At 44.0% G+C, this 22,615-nt stretch overlaps 2 protein-coding genes across 8 annotated transcripts in view; both read left to right on the top strand.

Annotated features, from left to right (window-relative positions):
- Nucleotides 1–18,131, top strand: part of Kif23 (kinesin family member 23) — a 28,935-nt gene extending 10,804 nt beyond the window's left edge. Inside the window, exons 8-24 of one of the 7 annotated variants that reach the window (XM_029482056.2) lie at nucleotides 1,986–2,027; nucleotides 3,074–3,186; nucleotides 3,341–3,462; nucleotides 5,965–6,067; nucleotides 8,057–8,136; nucleotides 8,224–8,343; nucleotides 8,528–8,654; nucleotides 9,314–9,472; nucleotides 10,160–10,317; nucleotides 10,685–10,858; nucleotides 11,018–11,197; nucleotides 11,593–11,904; nucleotides 14,598–14,825; nucleotides 15,875–15,957; nucleotides 16,140–16,221; nucleotides 16,865–16,935; nucleotides 17,751–18,131. In XM_029482056.2, the coding sequence (XP_029337916.1) occupies nucleotides 1,986–2,027; nucleotides 3,074–3,186; nucleotides 3,341–3,462; nucleotides 5,965–6,067; nucleotides 8,057–8,136; nucleotides 8,224–8,343; nucleotides 8,528–8,654; nucleotides 9,314–9,472; nucleotides 10,160–10,317; nucleotides 10,685–10,858; nucleotides 11,018–11,197; nucleotides 11,593–11,904; nucleotides 14,598–14,825; nucleotides 15,875–15,957; nucleotides 16,140–16,221; nucleotides 16,865–16,935; nucleotides 17,751–17,766 (2,170 nt within the window). In that variant the 3' untranslated portion in view covers nucleotides 17,767–18,131. The remainder of the gene's footprint in view (nucleotides 1–1,985; nucleotides 2,028–3,073; nucleotides 3,187–3,340; nucleotides 3,463–5,964; nucleotides 6,068–8,056; nucleotides 8,137–8,223; nucleotides 8,344–8,527; nucleotides 8,655–9,313; nucleotides 9,473–10,159; nucleotides 10,318–10,684; nucleotides 10,859–11,017; nucleotides 11,198–11,592; nucleotides 11,905–14,597; nucleotides 14,826–15,874; nucleotides 15,958–16,139; nucleotides 16,222–16,864; nucleotides 16,936–17,750) is intronic. The other 6 variants (XM_021172587.2, XM_085828269.1, XM_029482058.2 and 3 more) reach the window with 6 other exon arrangements.
- A 2,734-nt stretch (nucleotides 18,132–20,865) lies between these two features.
- On the top strand, nucleotides 20,866–22,124 carry Rplp1 (ribosomal protein lateral stalk subunit P1). The gene is made up of 3 exons (XM_021172585.3): nucleotides 20,866–21,069; nucleotides 21,465–21,539; nucleotides 21,886–22,124. The coding sequence occupies exons 1-3, from the start codon at nucleotides 20,998–21,000 to the stop codon at nucleotides 22,081–22,083; spliced, it is 345 nt and encodes a 114-aa protein (XP_021028244.1). The 5' UTR covers nucleotides 20,866–20,997; the 3' UTR covers nucleotides 22,084–22,124.
- Nucleotides 22,125–22,615: the final 491 nt, after the last annotated feature.

Here is a 22,615-nt window from a genome sequence, read left to right as displayed (position 1 = left end):
ATAATAATCATATTGTCATGTTCAGTGAATACTTTTCCTTTTTTCTTTTCTCTTCTTTTGTTGTTGTTGTTTTGTTCATTTTGTTTTGAGATAGAGTTTCTCTGTGTAGCCCTGGCTGTCCTGGAACTCAGAGAGATCCACTTGCCTTTGCCTCCTGAGTGCTAGGATTAAAGGTGTGTGCCATCACTGCCTGGCAATACTTAGATTGTAGCTGTATTAGGAAACCAGCAGATTAAGGCATAGTAACCTGAAGATCTTGGAAATTGCTTTTGAAACTTTAGCCTTAGGTTTGAGACAAACCTCAATTTTATAGGTAATATTGGGGCACCTCTCAACGCCCTGACAATGCTGGGAGTTTGCAGCCTTTTTGGCTGTCTGTGTCTTGGTGATCTCTATGGATTGGGATTGATGCTTGTCTGAACAAATCATTCTTAACTCATCCATTGCCCATTAGTGTAAAGCCATATTGCGCTATTCTGCCAGAGGTAAATGCTGCTCCTTAGGTATCTGTAGGTCTTGCCTTGCAGAATCTGAAGACCAATTACCATGTGCCTTTACAGAAGTATGCCTCTCTTTGTTCCAAAGCTGACACACAAATCTTGTGTCAAATGACTAGTACACTGTGGGTGGTTTTATTCTTTAGCTAAAGGCTGGTCTTGCATGCTGTGTTTACTGCAGCCAGTTAGAACATAAATAGTATGAAGCCCTTTGTCTTACATATAACATTTGTGTATATGTGTAAATGGACATTACTGTGGAAACAGCTAGATTTAGAAAACCATTAGGCTGAAAACAGACTGATGTCCACTGATGTCAATGTGTTCACTAACACAAAAAGTACATGGTTGCGGCTATACTTGATAAAAGGATTTCTGTGGCTCTTACTGAGTTGCATTTCCCAAAAGAATATTATATCATTCAGAATCCCTGAGTTACTAAAGACTAGTAAAATAAGTATAGTATAAAGTCGCTAGATGAATTAAATCTAGAGGTCGTGTTGCTGGGTTGCACAGACTGGCCTCCACCTGCATGGGACCCTCCTAGCTGGGGTAGCAGTACACACCACCACGCCCAGCTGCCTGTCTGTCTTTGCTTTTGGAACGTTGAAATTAAGAGAAATATCTGGGTTAAGTTATAGAGAGAAGTGGAGAGTACGGTCTTAGAGGCAATGCTTTTTATGTTAAATTACTTTGCCATTTTAACAAATATTTTCATGCTTTTTAAACTGTCCTTTGTTTCAACTCCAGTTTTGTGTGTACCTGTTTTACCTAAACTTTTGTAATGTAATTCATTGCTACCATTTTAACTTTTAAAACAATTACTTACTATGCAGACGAGGCTAGCCTTAAACTCACAAATATCCACCTGTCTCCAAGTGCTAGGATTAAGGGTGTGTCTCACTATGCCCAGCACTACCAATTATTTTTTTTTAAGATTTTTTAAAATTTTTATTTTATGTATGTGAGTTCACTGTTGTTCTCTTCAGACACATCAGAAGAGGGCATCAGATTCCATTACATGGTTGTGAGCCACCATGTGGTTGCTGGGAATTGAACTCAGTACCTCTAGAGGGGCAGTCAGTGCTCTTAACCTCTGAGTCATCTCTCCAGTTACCAATCTCCCCACTATCAATTATTTTTGTGGTTTTTTTTTTTTTTTTTTTTTTTTTATGTTTGCAGTTTGTTTGGCTTGTTCTAAGTGATATCATCTTAAGTGATAACTATCTTGGTTTATTCAGTCATGCAAAGGAAATGAGTGCCTACCTGGGGTAACTTCTATGTGTACTGATTATGGATCTAGTGTGAGGATGGTGTTGGCTCTCCTTTTCTGAGGAGATACTGCAGTGAAGGACTCTTACACGTGGAGGGCTCTTACACGTGGAGGGTTTTAAATCTGCTTCATCATCACTGTCACTAGTCTATACTGAAATGCTGTTGGAGGATGGCTACTCTAGAGCAGTAATGTCTGCCTTATTCCTTCGGTAGGTGGAACGGCTGCAGTACACCTATGAGGAACGCAGAGTCTGTGTATGTGATGTTGACTCTTAAGACAAAGGGTGTAGTTAACACTAGTGGGGGGGGGGGCGGGGGACATGTGTGGCATGTTTGTAAGTAGTTTGCTTTTCCTTGGCAGTGGGCAGGCTGCTACCCTCTAAAACCTCCTTTCTTATCAGTGATGGTGGCTGGTAAGTGTCTCCATCCTCACCATTCACAAAACTGAGTGTGGGGCTACTGAGGGCAGGTAAAGGTGCTTGCTGCTAAGCCCGACACCCTGAGCTCCTTCTCTGGAACCCACATGGTAGAAGGAGAGAACAGACTTGTAAGTTGTCCTCTGACCTCTACAGATCTGAACCCAGATAAATAAAATTAATTTAAAAATGGGGCAGGAGAGATATGGCTCAAATGTTAAGAGCACTGGCTGCTCTTCTAGGGAGCCTGGGTTCGATCCTCAGCGCATGTGGTGGCTCACAACCATCTTTAACTTCAGTCAGCGGATCCAATGCTCTCTTCTAGTTTCTATGGGTACCAGGCCCACACGTGGTGTCATTTCTTTGGGGATCTTATGTAAATTTACATCCCTTAAAGAATGGATGTCAGCCAGGCAGTGGTGGCACACACCTTTAAACCCAGCACTTGGGAGGTAGGCCTTGAGTTCGAGGCCAGCCTTGTCTACAGAGTGAGTTCCAGGACAGCCAGGGCTACACAGAGAAACCCTGTCTCAAAAAAAAAAAAACAAAAAAACAAAAAAAAAAAACAAAAAAGAATGGATGTCTTGGAGCATGCTTGTTCTGTCTGACCATGTGGTGCCTCTGTCACAATACCCAGGAAGGCCCTCACTTGGTGTCAGCACTACACTCACGGACTATCCAGCTTTTAGAACCATGAGCTAAACTTAACTGGGGATGTCTCTGGTCTAGCATTGGGCTAGCATGTATCTGAGGCTCTGGGTTCTTTCTCTTAGCAAGCTGAGCAGCAAGGGGATATTGTATTGTATTGCTTGACACTTAACCTTACTCTTAAATAGAGGCAGTCGCATCTCATCCAGGAAACTAAGCCCTCTTTCTTTCCCACAGACTCCCACAATCTAAAACGCTCCGAGAAGATAAGAACCACAATATGTATGTGGCAGGATGTACAGAAGTAGAAGTGAAATCTACGGAGGAGGCTTTCGAGGTTTTCTGGAGAGGTTAGAAGCACTAGAACTTAAAAACTGTGAACTGATGGTTTTAGCCCTCAGAGTTGTCTCTCTGGTTTAGCAGAAGTCCTTCTGGATTAACTAGAAAGCAGGTATAATAAATGGCTGAGTTCAGGTATAATCAGTGGTTTCTTTGTCATCATAGGGCAGAAAAAGAGACGCATTGCTAACACCCATTTGAATAGAGAGTCCAGTCGTTCACATAGCGTGTTCAGCATTAAACTTGTCCAGGCTCCCCTGGATGCTGATGGAGACAATGTCTTACAGGTAATGTTTTAGTTTTTAGAAGATGACCTAAATTAGGGGTTGCCATGGTGATGAATATTGCTGAAGAGTTAACAACTATACAGTTGATGACTTTTTCATGTCGGTAGTACAGATTCTGGGCTCTGCCTATTGAGTCTGATCCTAGGGTGGGGCATGCGTGGCACGGCACACGTTTTTCTGTTTTGTAAGAGTGTCTGCAAAGCTTTAAAGCTCTGTGAGACTATGTGTTGCATTGTTTTAGGTGTGGCTTGCCTTGTGAGATTGTCTCATACCGAGGCCAGGATGATACTAAACATTTTTTGTTTTCTCTTACTTCTGTGATTATAATGTAGTTACATAATTTCTCCCGACCTTTCCTCTCCCCAAACCTTCCCCCATACTTTTACTTGCTGCTTTTCAAATCCATGGCCTCTTTTGATTCTGTTTTTGGTTATTTCTCATCATATAGGTAAAGGTGGCCCTAGCTTCCTAACAGCCAGAATTAAAGGCACGTGCCACCATGCCTTGCTTTTGTTTTTGACAACAGAATCTCACTATGGAGCTTGGAGCTCAGGGATACCCCACCTCAGCCTCCTCTGCTAGGACTAAAGTCCTGCTTCCCTGGTCATGATTTAAACTGTTTAGGGTGGCCATGTCCAGGCTGGTGGGAAAATTTGAGTTCAATCACTAGGATTTGAGTTCTGATTCCTTCCTGTTTCCCAGCTGTCTGACCTGACTGTAAGCCTTCTCAGAAGATCGTGAGAATTAAGGGAAGCACTGTGAAGTTGCTTGGCTTAGTCAGTCAATAAATGCTAGAAAATGGCCACAAACAAGTCTTCCCCACACCTGATTTTCTCTGAATAAACTCTTTTTTTTTTTTTAAAGATTTATTTATTTATTATATGTAAGTACACTGTAGCTGTCTTCAGACACTCCAGAAGAGGGCGCCAGATCTCGTTACGGATGGTTGTGAGCCACCATGTGGTTGCTGGGATTTGAACTCTGGACCTTCGGAAGAGCAGTCGGGTGCTCTTACCCACTGAGCCATCTCACCAGCCCCCTGAATAAACTCTTTTTGGTGCTAGGAATGTGAATTTTTGCTGACAGAGTAATACCCTTTAGGTGCCTCTTAACTTTCATTTCTTTTTTAAAGCTTTATTTTTATATGATGTGTATGAATGTTTGGTGTGAATGTATGTCTGTGTACCACATGTGTCTGGTGCCTGTAGAGGCCAGAAGAAGGCATCAAATCCTCTGGACCTGGAGTTACAGATGGCGCTAAGCTGTCAAGTGGGTGCTGAGATCTGTACCTGGAGCCTTTGCAAGAGCAGCCAGTGCTCCTAACAAGTGAGCAAAGGTCTGGCCTGACTTTCATTTCTTTTCTTTCTTTCTTTTTTTTAAGTTTTATTTATTTAATGTATGTATGTGAGTACGTTGTTGCTGTCTTCAGACACACCAGAAGAGGGCATCGGATCTCATTACAGATGGTTGTGAGCTACCATGTGGTTACTGGGAATTGAACTAAGGACCTTTGGAAGAGCAGCCAGTGCTCTTAACTACTGAGCCATCTCTGCAGCCCTCATTTCTTTATATAAGTTAGAGTACTGTGAAATTGCTAAGTTTAATATGGTTTTTTTTTTTTTTGGTGGGGGGTGAGGCTCTTGTTTTGTGTGTGTTGCTGAAGAGAAAGCTTAGAAGTCCCAGTGCTAGAATATCAATAATACCTGTTACAGCAGGATGACAGTCTTTGTTTTCAAGAAGTTATCTAATATCTGTTCTGAGGACAACCAGGTAGCAGACCGGTACTCACTCATGAGCTTCTAGCAACTCTTCCTGGGTCACACATCCTCTGCAGCTCTGAGCATTTGTAGCCTGCATATACACTGTCCACTAAGACTTAATACCAGGGCTGGTGAGATGGCTCAGTGGGTAAGAGCACCCGACTGCTCTTCCAAAGGTCCAGAGTTCAAATCCCAGCAACCACATGGTGGCTCACAACCATCCGTAACGAGATCTGGCGCCCTCTTCTGGAGTGTCTGAAGACAGCTACAGTGTACTTACATATAATTAATAAAAAAAAAATTAAAAAAAAATACTTATTCTTAAAAAAAAAAAAAAAAAAAAAAGACTTAATACCAGCCGGGCGTGGTGGCGCACGACTTTAATCCCAGCACTCAGGAGGCAGAGGCAGGTGGATTTCTGAGTTCGAGGCCAGCCTGGTCTACAGAGTGAGTTCCAGGACAGCCAGGGCTGCACAGAGAATCCCTGTCTCCAAAAACAAAACAAAACAAAACCAAAAAAAGACTTAATACCATGTTAATTGGATCATTTTAATTGGATCATTTTGGGGGGGGTTTTGGGTTTTTGGTTTTTACTTTTGAGACAGGGTTTTTCTGTGTAGCCCTAGCTTTCCTGGAACTCACTTTGTAGACCAAGCTCTGCTTGTCTCTGCCTCCTAAGTGTTGAGATTAGGAGTGTAATGCAGTATAATTTAGCTTAGATTGTTTATTTTCTTCCTTTTAGGAAAAAGAGCAAATTACTATAAGCCAGCTCTCTCTGGTCGATCTTGCTGGAAGCGAAAGAACCAACCGTACTAAAGCAGAAGGGAACAGACTACGTGAGGCTGGTGAGTGGAGTGCTGTGTTTAGGGCTATGACTTTGATCAACTTGGAACATCAGCTTGTGTTTATCAATGGGTGCTTTCTGATTAATCAGTGCAATAACATTAACTATTAACTATTAAACTTAGTCTTTAAATCTTCTACCTTTTAAAGAGTTCTCACCTTTGTGAGTCCTGAGACTCAGGTCTTCAGTCTTGGCAGCAAGTGCTTCTATTGGCTCAGCCACTTTGCCAGCCTACTTAAATTAACTTGTGTGTTTGTTTGATTGATTGGTTTGTTTGTTGTTGTCTTTGGTGAGTTTGTTGTTGTTGTTGTTATTTTGGTAGTCCAGACTGGCTGTTGGTCTTCCCTCTTCAGCCCTTCTGAGTACTGGGATTTCAGGTGTATATAATCATATCTGGTTAAATGATCTATCTGATAGCCATGATGGAATTAGGAGCTCTCAGTGTTCCAAGTTAAACAGTTCTTTAGCACTTGAGAGTACAACTAAGATCTGAATTCTTGTTTGTGATACTAGCCTTGTCTTGGCTCAGAAATCAAGTGGGATAGGTCAGAAAAAAGAAAGAAAGCTTGATGACGAAGAAATCCTGTTGAGATGCAGAGGGACGGATTTTGCTGGTTCCTAAGACACTTGACAGTTAGAAACATGTCCCTTCTGAGTCTAGGAGGGACTTCTGTCCCTTTCCAACCATAGACTGAAATGGTCCCTTGGGATGTAGTTGGCCTCTCATGTGTGAGGTGCCTGAGTTTAGTCTCCAGCACCACCACCCCAAGAGAAGAAAAGAAAGCCAAGTAAATGATTTGCCTGTGACAGCTTTAGGGCTGGGAAGCAGCTGTTACTTTTCTATTGCTGTGAAGAGACAACTTGATCAGGGCAACTTGTAAAAGAAAACACTTAGTTGGAGGCTTGCTTACAGTTTCACAGGGTGAGTCAGTGGCCATCATAGCAAGAAGAAAGGCAGCAAGTAGGCATGGCACTGGAGCAACAGATGAGAGGTTACTGTGGAGTAGCTGTGGATCAGATGATTTACAACCATGGGGGAGGTGTGGGGAGACAGGGACAGGGACAGGGAATGCCTGTGCTTTTTTAAGCCCACCTCCAGTGAAACATCCACCAACCAGGCTCTACCTCTTCAACCTTCCCAAATAGTTCTTTCAACTGGAGACCAAGCAGTCAAACATCTGAGCCTAGGGGGGCCACTCACTCGCATTCAGACCACCATAGAATTAAGTGTCATATTTTATTCCCAAGCTTGAGAGACGGCTCAGCAATTAAGAGCACTTGTTGCATCAGGTGTGGTGGCACACGCCTTTAATCCCAGTACCGGGGAGGCAGAGGCAGGTCGATTGGTCAGCCTGGTCTACAAAGCAAGTCCCACGACAGTCAGGACTCTTCTATTAAACACAGAAACCCTGTCTTGAAAAACCAGAAAGAGGGGGCTGGAGAGAGGGCTCAGTGGTTAAGAGCACTTGACTGCTCTTCCAGAGGTCCTGAGTTCAATTCCCAGCAACCACATGGTGGCTCACAACCATCTGTAATGAGATCTGGTGCCCTCTTCTGGTGTGTCTGAACACAGCTAAAATTTATTTATATACATAAAATAAATAAATACATCTTTGAAAAAAGAAAACCCAGAAGGGATGGAGGGAGGTACGGACGGACGACATGTTGCTCTTCCAGATGCCCTGGGATTACTTTGTGGCATCCACGTGACTGCTCACAACTATCACAACTATGCATAACCCTAGTTCCAGGGGATGTGATGTCCTCACTGGCTTTTGTGAACACCAAACATACATACAGGCAAAAACAAACACAAGAATAAAATTTAATAGATTTAAAATTTTTAAAAAGACATTGTGTCTCCTCTCTCTCTCTCTCTCATTCTCCCCCCCTCCCCAACCCCCCAATGAATTAGAAGTTTTCCAGGCACACAGCCTCATTAGCTCCTGTCTTACTGGCTCACATGTCTTTGTTTCTTACTTTCTCTCAGGAAACATTAATCAGTCATTGATGACACTAAGAACATGCATGGAAGTCCTGAGAGAGAACCAGACGTATGGCACTAACAAGGTACACAGCAGCCTTCCCCACCTCCTTTGTGGTTTAATCTGTGCACTTGAACTGTCTAATGTGCTTAGCTTTTGGATGTTTTTATAGATGGTTCCATATCGAGATTCAAAGCTAACCCATCTATTCAAGAACTACTTTGATGGGGAGGGGAAAGTTCGGATGATCGTGTGTGTGAATCCAAAGGCTGAAGACTATGAAGAAAGCTTGGTAATTGAAGTGTATTTGTCCTATATTCAGCTTGGTTTCTCTAGGGAAAACAGCTACTTGGATGTGGCATTCTGCAAACTTTATAGATTTATACAGGGCTGATGAATATGCAGATGAACTATTTAGCCATCCATAAAGAAGGATAGGTAGGCTTGCTTTTACAGGCTCTGTTTTGTATTTTCAGCAAGTCATGAGATTTGCTGAAGTAACCCAAGAAGTGGAAGTGGCAAGACCAGTGGACAAGGTGATATGTGGCCTGACACCCGGGAGGCGGTACAGGAACCTGCCTCGGGGAGGCCCCGTTGGAGATGGTATGATTTGGTGTTATATCATCGTTCATTTGCTTGTCTGTCTTTCTTTCCTTTTTTTTTTTGGTTTTGGTTTTTCGAGACAGGGTTTCTCTGTGTAGCCCTGACTGTCCTGGAACTCACTCTGTAGACCAGGCTGGCCTCGAATTCAGAAATCCGCCTGCCTCTGCCTCCTGAGTGCTAGGATTAAAGGTGTGCACCACCATGCCTAGCCTGCTTGTCTTTCTATTTGCTTCTCTTTCTGTAACTTTAAAAAAAAAAATCTTAAGCCGGGTGTGGTGGCGCACGCCTTTAATCCCAGCACTCGGGAGGCAGAGGCAGGCGGATTTCTGAATTCGAGGCCAGCCTGGTCTACAGAGTGAGTTCCAGGACAGCCAGGGCTACACAGAGAAACCCTGTCAAAATCTTCTCAAGAATGAAATGTAAGAAACTTTGAACTAAAATATAAGGTTTCTTTTGTTCTATGTTTTACCTAATTTGTGAAAAACTCCATACCTAAAGCAGGGCATAGTGAAGCATATCTGTAGCTCTAACACTAAGTAACCCAAAGCAACAACAACAACAACAATAGTAATATAAAATTGTGTGGTTACTAGCTCATGGGCTCTGCTCATAGCATCAGACTTGCCTAAGTTCTTCCATAATTTTTAAATTCAATACAGAACCTTTGGTGCCTGAAGTGATTCTACAGAGCTTCCCACCGCTGCCCCCATGCAAGCTTTTGGATATCAATGATGAGGAGACCCTTCCAAAGCTGGCTGACACTTTGGAGAAACGACATCACCTGCGACAACTAATGACCGAGGACCTTAACAAAAAATGTAAGGGCAGAGCAGCTCCCAGCTGCTGGGACTTGGGAGGCAGAGGCAGGTCTTAGTAACTCCGTCTGTTGTGACACCTCTTGAGGAAGACTTGGTCCTTGGCTTTGCATGGTCTCCAGGCGGTGTTTAATCTGCACGGCGTGGCTTTGTTCTCCTCACCAGCTCTGCTTTACTTTTAAAGAATGCAAGAAGAAAAAGTGGGGGCCTCCCCGCCTTTTTAAATAGTGATGGATACAAGATGGTATTTATAGTTTTTCCCTGTTGTAATTTATAACTTGTAATAGTGCCTCAAGATGGTGTAGGGAAAGTGAAATTATGTTTGGAAGTGTGTGGAACAATTGAACAGTCAGGTCATGGAAAGGGCTGTGGTATGCCAGGTCTTCAGCTAAGTTTACCTGATCTCAAATACAGGATGATTTCTCTCTGTGCATTTGTAATCAAGGTTTACTGTAACTGTTAGGGAGAGGTTACAGAATACTTGTGGGAACATCTCCTATAGATAGGTTCAAGAATCAAACTCCTAATTTCTTTCCAAACTCTTGTCTTTTTCATTTTTTTGGAATTAAACCCAGGTCCTCATGCATATACAAAGCAGGCACGTGCAGGCAGTTGTGTTCCCAGCCTTCTCTTGTGCCCAGCCTTCTCTTGTGCCCTCAGTGACAACAGATTCTGTGTGCTTTGTTTCAGGTCTAGCTTTCAAGGCCTTATTAAAAGAATTTGACAATTCTCTATCAAATAAAGAAAACTACGTTCAGGAAAAACTAAATGAAAAAGAAAAATTGATCTCAGGACAGAAATTGGAAATAGAGCGACTGGAGAAGAAAAACAAAACTTTGGAGTACAAGGTTTGTGGCCATACTTCCTCCTGTGTGCTAGATGTTCAGCAGTGCTCTCAGAACAGCTCACGTGCCTGTCACTACTCTGAGGGGCCCGCAAGGAAGGAAGAGACTGTGTGGTCTTTTAATCTTAGGCAGGGAGCTTAGTTTGAAGAAGGGCTTGTTGAATAACTTCTTTCTGGGTTGGAGTAGAACTGAGAATTCAGGTGAGATAGAGGGCAAACGTGGCTTTGTGTGTGTGGTGTGTGTATGTGTGTGTGGGTGTGCATGTGAGTGTGTCCACGTTTGCTTTTGTGAGCAATTTCAGGGCTATTTCTTCTACAGTTAGGTGGAATGTTTGCACACCAGATGCTGAGCACAGTAGTCTCCTTTGCAGATTGAGATTCTGGAGAAAACAACTACGATCTATGAGGAAGATAAGCGCAATCTGCAGCAGGAGCTTGAGAGCCAGACTCAGAAGCTTCAGCGGCAGTTCTCTGACAAGCGCAGATTAGAAGCCAGGTTGCAAGGCATGGTGACAGAAACATCGATGAAGTGGCAGAAGGAATGTGTGAGTGTTGTTTTTTAGGTTAAATATTTTGCGTTTCTGTGTTTGTTGCAGAGCTTTGGTATCTGCTGATCTCTGGAAGGAGAGAACTGTCACTTTCAAGCAATAAAGTGGGTGACACGGTATGACTAAAGTAGACTGAGTTGTCATTGCTCTTTGTAGGAGCGTCGGGTGGCAGCCACCCAGCTAGAGATGCAGAATAAACTCTGGGTCAAAGATGAAAAGCTCAAACAGCTGAAGGCCATTGTGACTGAACCCAAACCTGAGAAGCCAGAGAGACCCTCCCGGGAGCGGGACCGGGAGAAAATCATTCCAAGATCTGTCTCTCCTTCACCTCTACCTGTAAGTGTTTGCGGCCGTGTCTAGATTAGTGCTATTGAAAGTTGGTTCCAATTAGAGGAACGTTTCTCCGTGAGAATTGTTTTGTTTCATGTTATATTTTTTAAGCTTCTACTTTTAAAACTTAGCACAAATGGGTCAGTCATGGTGGCATGTGCCTTAAATCCCAGCATTAGGGAGGCCAAGGCATGCAGACCTCTGTGAGTCTGAGGCCAGCCTGGTTTATACAGGATTCTGAACTAACCCTGTCTCAAAAAAAAAAAAAGCGTAACTCAAAAAATTAATGACTGCAAACAGTTTTTTACAATGTTGAATCATCATGTAGTAAAATTGTAGAAAAGTAATATTGTTTCTCAGTTTTTCAGTCTTAATCATTAATGTTTCTCCAATTTTTCTAGCTTTCTAGTAACAATATTGCTCAGATTTCCAACGGCCAGCAACTCATGAGCCAGCCGCAGCTACACAGACGCTCTAACTCTTGCAGCAGCATTTCTGTAGCTTCCTGTATCTCGGAATGGGAGCAGAAACTATCTCCATTCAGCACACCTGTCAATGTCACCTCCCTTGCAAGGCATAGGCAGCAGGAGCCAGGACAAAGTAAAACGTGTATCGTGTCAGACAGAAGGCGAGGCATGTGCTGGACTGAAGGCAGGGAGATGGTCCCCACATTCAGCAGTGAGATAGGCGTAGAAGAGGACCATTGCCGCAGGGTTAGTGCCAGCATTCTTTAAAGCCTTGTAGTGAGACATGTCCTCTCCTCGGCTCTTTGTGACTTCATTCCAGAAGTTCATTGGAAAGATGGGTGGGCTCCAAAATGAAGAAGCTCTGACTTTGCTGACAGCCTCCCTGAAATCAGGCTAAGATGTGAGAGAGCAGAAGCATGTTCCTGCGAGCTCTGGATGCCAGCCAGCACGGCTCCCCCAGAGCTGACCGCTTGCATAACCAAGGGGCTTTGCACAGAATCAAAGAACATTACTTCCTCCCTGCCTCTTAATTCTATTCCTCCTCCTCTCCTTTTTTATTTTTTCTTTTCTTATTGCTGGAGATTGAACCTAAGGTCTCAGCATGCTAAGTAATTGTTCTATCAATGAACCATAATTTCCGCTAAACCAAATATGTAATGTATGAGACTCCCTTCCTCCCTCCCTCCCTCCCTCCCTTTCTCTCTCTCCATCCCTTTCTCTCCCTCCCTCCCTCCGTCCCCCTCTCTCTCTCTTTCTTTAATTTTGAATCCCCTTCCCAAATTGATTTTTTACCTGCTGTTTTTGAAAAAAAAATTTTTTCATGTAAAAGTTTTCCCTAATGGCTTTGATTTTTCTCCTGCCTATATCATTGGTGGATTCACTGTTATTTTATGCAGGTCGTCTCTCTTCTGATACACTCTAAAGTATGTCATAGATGTGACACTCCTCAAAAAACCTAAACATTTTCTCTGTAACCATAGACTTTGGCACATTGATAGACGCCAGCATTTCCTGAGTAGGTGGCCTCTCACTAGCCTGCCTGCCCAGTGATGGCCTTAGCTTGTTGCTACCTAGATGCGTGCACTGCATGTGGCCATCACAAATCTTTACTACAAAATTTGCTTTCACCTTATTGATTTTTATGACTTGAACTGCTTGAAACTACTGACTGCTTTCACATCCTAAAATTTTTTATCTTAATGCCTTACAAGGGCTCTGCCTCATGCAAGGGTGCTTAAATGAACTCAATTTGTATTTCTTCAGTATTGATAATTTTTCCTTTGAACTTGAATAAATCACCAAATACTATAATTATATATTTAATAAAATCTTAGCTGTTCTTTTAAAATTGTTCTAAGTAAAATAGTCTTACAAGTAAATACTTGCTTAAGATCTTGGCTGATTTAGAATTTCGATAAATGCCCTGCAGTCTGATTACTAATGATGGCGACCAACCAGTCCCAGAGTTCTTGGAGGCAGCAGACCAAAGTCTCCAGCTCTTACTTTGCGGATTTGATTTTGAGCCTTTTAGGGAGCAGATCATGGTGAATGGTCTCTGTGATAACTCTAGTAAATCCTCCTCTCTTGAGAATGTCAGACTCACCTGGCGAGCAGTAAAGAAATGCCTGGGTTTGGCTGTGTGACAGGAGGATGTACTAGAGACATAGACTTCTTTCTCAAAATTCAAAACTCTTTAGAAGTGCAGCAGAAAAGTGTCCACAGGTTAGTATCTCTGTGTCCATTTTCATTGGTCAGAAGTTATCAGGCAAACTGAGGAACATTTTGGTGAGGAAAGAGTTTCAAAGTACTTGGGTCATGATTGCTAATAGACTCTTTGTAGTTTGTCCCTTTTCCAAAGTTTGCTTTGAATGTAATTTGCTGTAAATGTGTTTGAGGAAGCTCTCCCTTCCAGTGCTAGATCTAAAGAGCTAGGCTTTCTGACTCCATTTTCAGAATGAAGTTTCCTGCCTGCACGGAAGCTCAGTGCCCTGATGGCAAGTTGTGAGGGTTGTAGGCTGTCGTTAGAGCCGTCCTCCGTGCTCTTCTGTAAGTGAGCAGCTGCAGCAGAATCCCCATTTGGCTAGGTGGCAAGGACTGTGCCTGCAGATTCTCGGTCACTATCAGTTTTATAAATTGGAGATGCTCACAGCTGCTCATGCTACTATTTCATATACATGAAAAAAGATTTTTTTTAAAAAGTTGAATGTGCTATTTAACTTGGTACAGCTGGCATTTGACTGGAAAACAGGTAGTTTTTTATCATAGGATACAAGCTGATTTCATAATGTAGTCTTTGATTCTCGGAGCGTTTAAGAAACGTTTGGAGAAAAACATTGCTGGTATATTTGAAGCTTTTGTGGAAATGTGTTTTGAAATATAGGAATCTTTACTGCAAGTGCTCAGAAGTACTTACACTGTTGAGGCACGATGTGTGTGAAGTACCTGTACCTGTGTTCTACAGGATTTTCCTCTACCAGAGTTTCAACAGCTTGTACTTTTTGATATGGCTGTATATGAAGAATGTTCTCTATTTAGATGCCTCAGACACACTTAAGTGTTATATTGATCCTGCTGATACTTTTAACAGTATTTATTACTTCACAAAGCAGCCATAATAAATAATTGGGTTTTGATCAAGAATGCGAGATGGATTATTTGTCCTGAGCTAGCCATAAACAGGAAGACCTAGAGTCACGACAACTGTACCCTTTGCCCTTTGTTGCCATGGAGGCTCCCAAACAGACTATCTCTTCTTCATACTGTTGTCCAAAGATGCCTGTTGGTTGTTGACTAAGAAGAGAACGTTGAATGATTTTCATGTTTAGTGTGGACAGGTTTGATTTCTGTGAACTTGCATTGTAAACTGCTGCACTTCTAACGGAACCTCAAAGTAATCCTGGGTTGTGCTTGTTTCCCAATTCCTCTTTCAACCTGATCAGAACACCCCAATTCCTGTACGACACAGAAGGTCCCGCTCTGCAGGGAGCAGATGGGTAGATCATAAACCTGCCTCTAATGTGCAAACTGAGACAGTCATGCAGCCGCATGTCCCTCACGCCATCACAGTGTCTGTTGCAAATGAAAAGGCGCTAGCTAAGTGTGAGAAGTACATGCTGACCCACCAGGAACTAGCCTCCGATGGGGAGATTCAGACTAAAGTCATTAAGGTAAAGACGAGTCTTCACAAAAGAACACCAGTGAGAAACACTTGCCCTGCTCTCCCTGGACCAGATCTAGAGCATAAATGGGTGTTGGGTGGGGCTTCTGTTTTAGCAGAAAATGAATAATTGCAAGGTTATGAATCTCTGAGATTAGATCTGCTTAAGTAGGCTTAGGCTCTTAGGTTTCTTTTCTTTTTTTTTTTAAATTATCTGCAGTGTGGATTCTGATAATCAAACCTGAGTCCTCTGGAAGAGTAGTCAGAACTCTAAACCACTAAGCTATCTTTCCAGCATCGGAATCTTGGGTTTCTTATGATATACTTTAGTTACTATAGTACTAAAGTCTTAGCTAAAACTTAGGTTTCAAAAGTATAAACCCAGAGCTATATTGACAATCTGCATGAACCCTAGCACTTGGGAGGCTAAGGCAGGCAGGTGGGTCACCAGTTTGAGGCCGTGCTGGAGCACATAGTTACCTTTAAAAACCAGCAACAACAAGGAAACCTAAACAACTATCTCCTACTGTCATTTCAAGATAAAATGTTTGCATCGGAGCTTGGAGGATCTCAGTTAACAGTCACATAAATAAACAAGCGAACTGAAGATGTTGCTCAGCACTGAGCTACCCAAAAATCTTTCTTGGAATGAAGAGCCTTTCCTGCCTATAGAAGGCTTTTCTTTTGATCACATATATAGCCAGTGGAAAAAGTCAGGACCGTAAGAGAGAAAGTGACACGTGGGAGCCATTGCAGGTTGTGCTAGGACAACAGCAATGGGACGTGGGCTCTGTTACTGACCGATGTTGCAGTTTAGGTTTTAAAGTTATAGGTGCAATAAAGTATTTTCTCCACAGCTAGAAATGTTATTATCTGTGGTGACCATCTTGTTAATGAGAGATGGACTAAAGTTTCTGAAGCATTTGATCAGTCAATTCAGCAGCTCAAGGGTCTTTTGGGTATATGGATAAGAATCTTGGATCAGTTTCAGATAGGTTTGCCTATCATTTGAATGTATCAAGTGTAACTGACTTTTTTTTTTTTTCCTCTTGGATTTAGGGTGATGTTTATAAGACGAGAGGTGGCGGACAATCGGTTCAGTTTACTGATATTGAGACTTTAAAACAAGAATTGCCAACTGGGTGAGTTGTCGGTCACAAATACCTCTCTAAAGGGCTATTTCATCACCTCTTGTTCTTAGGAACTGAATGTCCTGTGAGGTCTGTCATTGCTTCTCTGCAGGGGTGTAGGTGGTTCCCCCCTTCTAATGTTTATCATTCTCAGATGCAAAAGTGATTGTTGCATCATGTTTCCCCTTTTTCAGTAGTCGGAAACGAAGATCGTCCACACTAGCACCTGCCCAACCAGATGGTACAGAGTCTGAATGGACCGATGTAGAAACAAGGGTAGGGGGAAAATTAAATCCTTGCTTGCTTAAATTAGCTGCATAGTGCTATAGCACTTAATGCTCTTTCGAGATGCTGAAGCAAAACCGCATCCTGGAGGCCTGTAACTAACATTCTCGTAGGGCACTTGCATATCTTTAGGTCTGCTCTTCTAAATGTCCTCTGTGTGTGTGTGTGTGTGTGTGTGTGTGTGTGTGTGTGTTTGTGTGTGTCTGTGTGTGTGTGTGTGGGGGGGGGGGCAGGGTTCAAGGATGGGCTATTGCTCCAGACTAATGTGACGCACAGCAGAAGGACTAACCCTCAGCAGAGCCCGGTGCTCCCTGTGACGACTGCTTCCGAGGAAAAGCTCCTAGGAGGAGAATCGGGCAAAGCCTTTCCACTAGCTTCTTCAGGTCTACCCTTTCTCCTTCCTTATCTAAAATGAATATATACCTGGGTAATCTCCCAGGCCCTTCTTGCTCGAGCTGCCAGTGCAGAAATGAATCGTAAGTGTGTGACTAGTGGTTTCTAGTGGTTTAACCTAGGTGTCTTCGCTGAACTAGAGCAGTTTTGGATTTCATCGCAGTAGCTCGAGCCCATGTAAATGGACGTATGCTTGTGGATCTCCGGACCTGACCTTTCCTGTCCTGTCACTCTCCTCTAGTGCTCTGTTGCCGTTGAAATGAGAGCAGGATCTCAGCTGGGACCGGGATATCAACACCACGCACAACCCAAGTGAGCACCATGGCCAGCCTTGCTGTCCACCCTCTCCCAGGCTTTCGACCACTGCTCCTGGCCCAGCTTTCCCTCCCTCTCTGATTTTTTTTCCTGGGCCCTACTGACGATCTGTGGCCAGCCTCTGCAGTGCCAATCTCCAGAGTGCTGTAAGAGTTGCTGGAGGAGGTGTCAGTGGATTGGTAGCTCTTGTTCACACTGAGGCATTTCTAAATCTTTTTGAGGCTGAGTTGAGAGCACATGGGAAGAGATGAAGTGGGACATGTTGAATGCTAGCTCTTTGGAATCATAGACATGGCTTGGCTCTCGCCGAGATAAATCAGGCTCTAGGAATGACAGCATTTTGATTGTCGCTCTTACCTAATGGATCATGAGTTTGTATAGGGGCACACATTCTTTTTGTTGTTGTTGTTTGGTTTTTGGAGACAGGGTTTCTCTGTGTAACAGCCCTGGCTGTCCTGAAACTCACTTTGTAGACCAGGCTGACCACAAACTCAGAAATCCGCCTGCCTCTGCCTCCTGAGTGCTGGGATTAAAGGCGTGCGCCACCATGCCCGGCTCATAAAACCAATCTTTACAAATCTTTCTCTAAATTTTAACCTCAGGTTAATTCCTTTGGGAATTAGGAAGATGGCTTTAGTGGGCTCAGAACAGGGGGAGCAACCTCCTGTTATATTTGATAAGCTACTTGCTTGCTCCAAGGACTTAAATTTTCTTCTGATAAAAGGAATTTGCACAGTGTTTCTAAAGAGTCATTTTCCAGACTATGTTGAGAAGTACAGAATTCAATACTAAATGTTGGTTTTGTGTTTTAGGCGTAAGAAACCTTGAACTGGCAGCCCCGGCACCAGAAGACTGTTTTCACTCTGCTGGTGATTTATCCAAAGCTGTTCCAGATGCAGTGTCTGAGTCATCTTGCAGGAGAATGTATCCAGATCACGTTGCCCTTTTTTATTGTGACTTTTTCAACTGCTCTGAATATTTTCTAAGGTTTTATAAAAAAACAAACAAATGCTGCTATTGATTAGCTGCAAAAAAAAAATGCACTTTAGACATATTTAACAATTAAGACTTTCATAATAAAGATGGCGACTGGCCAGTGGTAAAGCCATTTTAGGAAGGTATTTAGAGTTTTGTATGTATATATTCACTTTCTGACCTTTATATATGCCAAAACAACTGAAATAAAAAGGCACTAAGAGATGCAAACTTGTGTGATGGCCATTCACTCGGGATGCTCCCAAGTACCTACAGTGTTCTGTTTATCTGGAACTCAGTATCTGTGGGCTACAAGAAAAGAGATCACTGGGAAAGAGGAAGAAACGTGGCTGTGAATGCTTGTTGCAATTACAGGGTATGAAACAGGCTAAGATATTGCTCACGGACCCCAAAGTTGGCTTATAAGAGCCAAGTCTGATGTCACAAGTGCCATGTGTTTGTCTTCTCTGTATACATTAGCCTTGCTGGACACTTCTTAGCTCCTAATGGTTAATTTTGGTTGGCACCATTCTGGAAATGTAAGTGCTCAAAGTCAAAGCCTTAGAGGGAGCTGGGATAGGATTTCTTTTTCAGTGTGCTCCAGTGCACGCCGTCACTCAGTTCTGAGATGGCACAAATTGACTGACACATTTCAAGGTGACTGCAGGATGTCCTATGATGTTCTTCCTGTCCCCTCAAGAGTGGAGTTCTCCATGTACTGCAGAGAATAGCCTTGCACTTTATACCCCTTGTGCATACACTTTGGAGTGTTGAGGGTGGAGACCATGACTAGAAGTGCTTGTGTGCACACCCAGCTTTAACCGGTGTTTTACACATTGGTTCTTTTGCCATCTTACCATTCTCACTAGTAGCTCTTCAATTTCCATCATCCTCTCCTGGTGTCAGAGTTACCTTATATGAACGATAGATTCCATGTAGGATCTCACTGATTGAATGAGTAAGGCCTGGGTTTGGTTTCTCAGGATACAAGAGTCCTTGCAATAAAACTTAAGATTTGGGGTGTATGGGACTTTACATATCCTCTGCAACTTGAAACTTTGTATCTCCCTGCCCATGTCTTTTCTATTTTATGGCACCTTTATCTGTGAAGGTAGGGACGGATTCCAGAGCCTCAGTGTGCAGAGTACTTCAACCACCAGATCCATGCCGGTTCTTTGGTAGAGCTTTGTTTTGAAGCACCCATTCTACTCTCCCTGGACCTCTGCTGACATAAGTTCTCAGTAGCATAAGGGTGTGCCCATGGTCTCTTTGTTGTAGCCTGCAAATCTATTTGCATTGCCAGTGACACCTAGGGCTAGGCACGGTGGTGTAAGCCTCTAATCCCAGCACTCAGCAGGCTCAGACAAGGATTTACCACAAATTCAAGGTCAGCCTGGATGCCTTTCAGACCAGCTAGGAACGTATAGTAAGAGCATGTCTCAAAGTAAGCTTAAGGGCTTATGAGATGTAGCTGAGTGGGTGGAGTGCTGTGTGTACCAGGCCCTGGAGTTGATCCCTAGCCCGGCATGACCTGGGTCGTGCATACTTAAAATCAATCCCAGGCAGGGGAGGAAGATCCCACATTCCAGGTAATCCTCAAATACATAGCAAGTTCAAGGCCAGCTGAGGTACATGACACACTGTCAGGGGTGTGTATGTGTGTGTGTGTGTAGACTGAAGGCCATGTCAAATTCCACTGAGATCATGAACAGAATTTTGATTGGAACTGTATTACTTGGAGATAATTCTCCATTTTAGTCTCTTATCTGTGAACACTATATTGCTCTACTTAGGTTCCTTTTGCTGTTTCATAGCTTCTTTGTGGTCCTGAGATTAGAATTTTATTAACTTTAAAGAAACCACTTAATCTAGTATGCACTACACTCTAGTTGCAAGTTTCTAGCACCAAGGTCACCTCTACACGAGCCGACCACACACGAGCTATACCCTAACCCGAGGGGTGTTTTTGTTAATTGTGTATATGAGCACTTGGGGTTTCTATTGCTGTGACAAAGTACCATGAACTAAAACAGAGGCAAAGGAAAACGTTTGTTCTATTGATATTTGCTTTCGATGTCTGCTCATCAAAGTTACTCTCCTGGTTTTCTAGGGGGTCTATATAATTAGTTGCTGAATTTTATTGCGTGGTCTCCTACTTACTTCTGTGGGTTTTTCCTCACCATACCTCGCGTGACACTTTAAAAAAGTGTTTATTTATTTATTTAGGTTTTTTTCGAGACAGGGTTTCTCTGTGTAGCCCTGGCTGTCCCGGAACTCACTTTGTAGACCAGGCTGGCCTCGAACTCAGAAATCCGCCTGCCTCTGCCTCCCGAGTGCTGGGATTAAAGGCGTGCGCCACCACGCCTTGCAAAAGTGTTTACTTTTATGTGTACTTGAGCGTGTCTGCTGATGTCTGCCAGGGTCAGAGCCCCTGGAACTGGATTTCCAGGCACTTTTTGGGGTGTGGGAGCCGAACCTGAGAGCTGCAAGATGGCTTAACTTCCGCCACTCTGTCCTTTTTCAATGTAATGAATTAGACTTTAACCTCGATATACTGCATTTGATATGCAACTCCGGATCCCCGGTGGTATTTACCAATGTCATCACAGACTCAGTTACACCCCGCACACGGCCGGGGTGAGGGTGGGGTGGGAAGTCCACCAAGTGACCGGCAGGGCTTGAGGCGGATAGTGACTTTTCAGTGTACCCAAGCCGTGGGAACGCTCCTGTCAGTTTAAGCAGTACGTCTTCCCCGGATAGCACTCTCCCTTTAGCCTGTTAATCCGTAATGTTGAGCACTTGTAATATTCGCAAGCCCCAAAGGCCAATCGCACCGGAAGTCGAACGCGCAAATCCGGAACTGCGTTCTGCAGACGCGCCTCCTCTCGGTTTTGGCCCTGCCCCTTCCGTCTCCAGTCGGGCACCGATTGGTCGGCGCGGCCCCATAAGAAGCTGCGCGCAGGCGTATATGATCTTTTCCTCAGCTGCCGCCAAGGTGCTCGGTCCTTCCGAGGGAGCTAAGGCCGCGTTGGGGTGAGGCCCTCACTTCATCCGGCGACTAGCACCGTGCCGGCAGTGTACAGCATGGCTTCCGTCTCCGAGCTCGCTTGCATCTACTCCGCCCTCATCCTGCACGACGACGAGGTGACGGTCACGGTAAGTGCGGGGTAACCCCGGGCCGGCCACGTGTTTGTGCGGCGGACACCCGGCTCCGCCCGGACTCGGCATTCTCGGGCATTCGGTGACTTGGAGGCCTGTGGGGCGCATGCGCTCTGCCCTCCCCGCGCGGCCCAACCCGAGACAGGTGAATGGCGGTCCCGAGCGCGCATGTTAGGCCCAGTGTTTAGAGTGGGCTGTTTTTAATCTAAATTTTAGGCCTCGAACTCAGGTCGTCAGGCCTGCGGGACAATCCCACAACCCGCTGAACCTTCAAACTTGGCCTTGTCTTTTTTAAGGTTGACTTTAGCCCAAGTACGGAATTTAACTCTGTATAAGTGACTTAGTTTTAACCGCATTCTGATCGTTCTGACGGGTTGGCGTTTGTGTTCCAGGAGGATAAGATCAATGCCCTCATTAAAGCAGCTGGTGTCAGCGTCGAACCTTTCTGGCCTGGCTTGTTTGCCAAGGTAAGTTTTGGGATTACACTTGATAATGTACGATTTCCACCGCCAGCCTTGAGTTTTGTATCTTAGTTTGTACTTATTGATGTGGCTTTTATGTCAGGCCTTCACGGTCCATGGCTTGAGAATGAGTTTTGTTGCCTCTTAAGTTTGGGCATTTGAAGCAGTGAGATACATGCAAAGTGGACAGCTTTATTTCTGGCAGGTGGGGTCAATCAACTGGTGTGGGTTGTATATTGATTCCCTGTAGTCCTGTACATTGTTTTGGTCTCAAGGGTGAAAAGAGCTTAATTGAATCATTAAATCTTGGCAGCACAAGACTAAAAGCCTTTTCTATGTCTCTGTATTGTAGGCTCTGGCCAATGTCAACATTGGGAGCCTCATCTGCAATGTAGGGGCTGGTGGGCCTGCTCCAGCATCTGGAGCTGCGCCTGCTGGTGGTGCTGCTCCATCCACTGCTGCCGCCCCAGCTGAGGAGAAGAAAGTGGAAGCAAAGAAGGAAGAGTCCGAGGAGTCTGAAGATGACATGGGCTTTGGTCTTTTTGACTAAACCGCTTTTGTTAAGTTGGCCAATAAAGAGCTGAACCTGTAGGTGGACTGGTCTCACTTGTAAGCCATAAAGCTCTTGGAGTTTGAGAGATGGTAGCAGGTCCCAAAAAAGTGTCAGGGAAGGGGGGGTCTTGACCAAAGCTGCCATGAGTTATATGGGTCAAAAGAACTAGATGATGATCTGGGTAGAGAATGGGTGGGTCTGTCTCCGGGAAGGCCCCTTCAAGTGACTGTTCAGAGAGCCTGTTTAGTGACAGGCTGTCCAGGATAACAAATAACCTCTGGGTCTCCTGATGTTCGTGTGTGGAAAACTTGACAGTAGTTGATCTCAAGCTGTGATTAGTAGAAATGGACACAAGTGTCTAGAAGGGCCAGAGAACCTACTGGTGTAGCTTTTATAAAACCAGCAGCCTAAAGGATTCAGGCTTGCATCAAGGCTTGGTGTTTAACTACAACTTCATGTGGAAAGTTCAGTATTTAGGACCTGGGGCTGACAGTGCAAGGTACCCCATTGCCTCTGCCTTAGTGAAGAA

This window comes from Mus caroli, unplaced genomic scaffold (assembly GCF_978045245.1).
Source record: "Mus caroli unplaced genomic scaffold, Mus_caroli_1 scaffold_11, whole genome shotgun sequence".
NCBI lineage: Eukaryota > Metazoa > Chordata > Mammalia > Rodentia > Muridae > Mus > Mus caroli.
The sequence above is the reverse complement of the archived record's forward strand: the minus strand, read 5'-3'. Positions and strand labels throughout refer to the sequence as shown.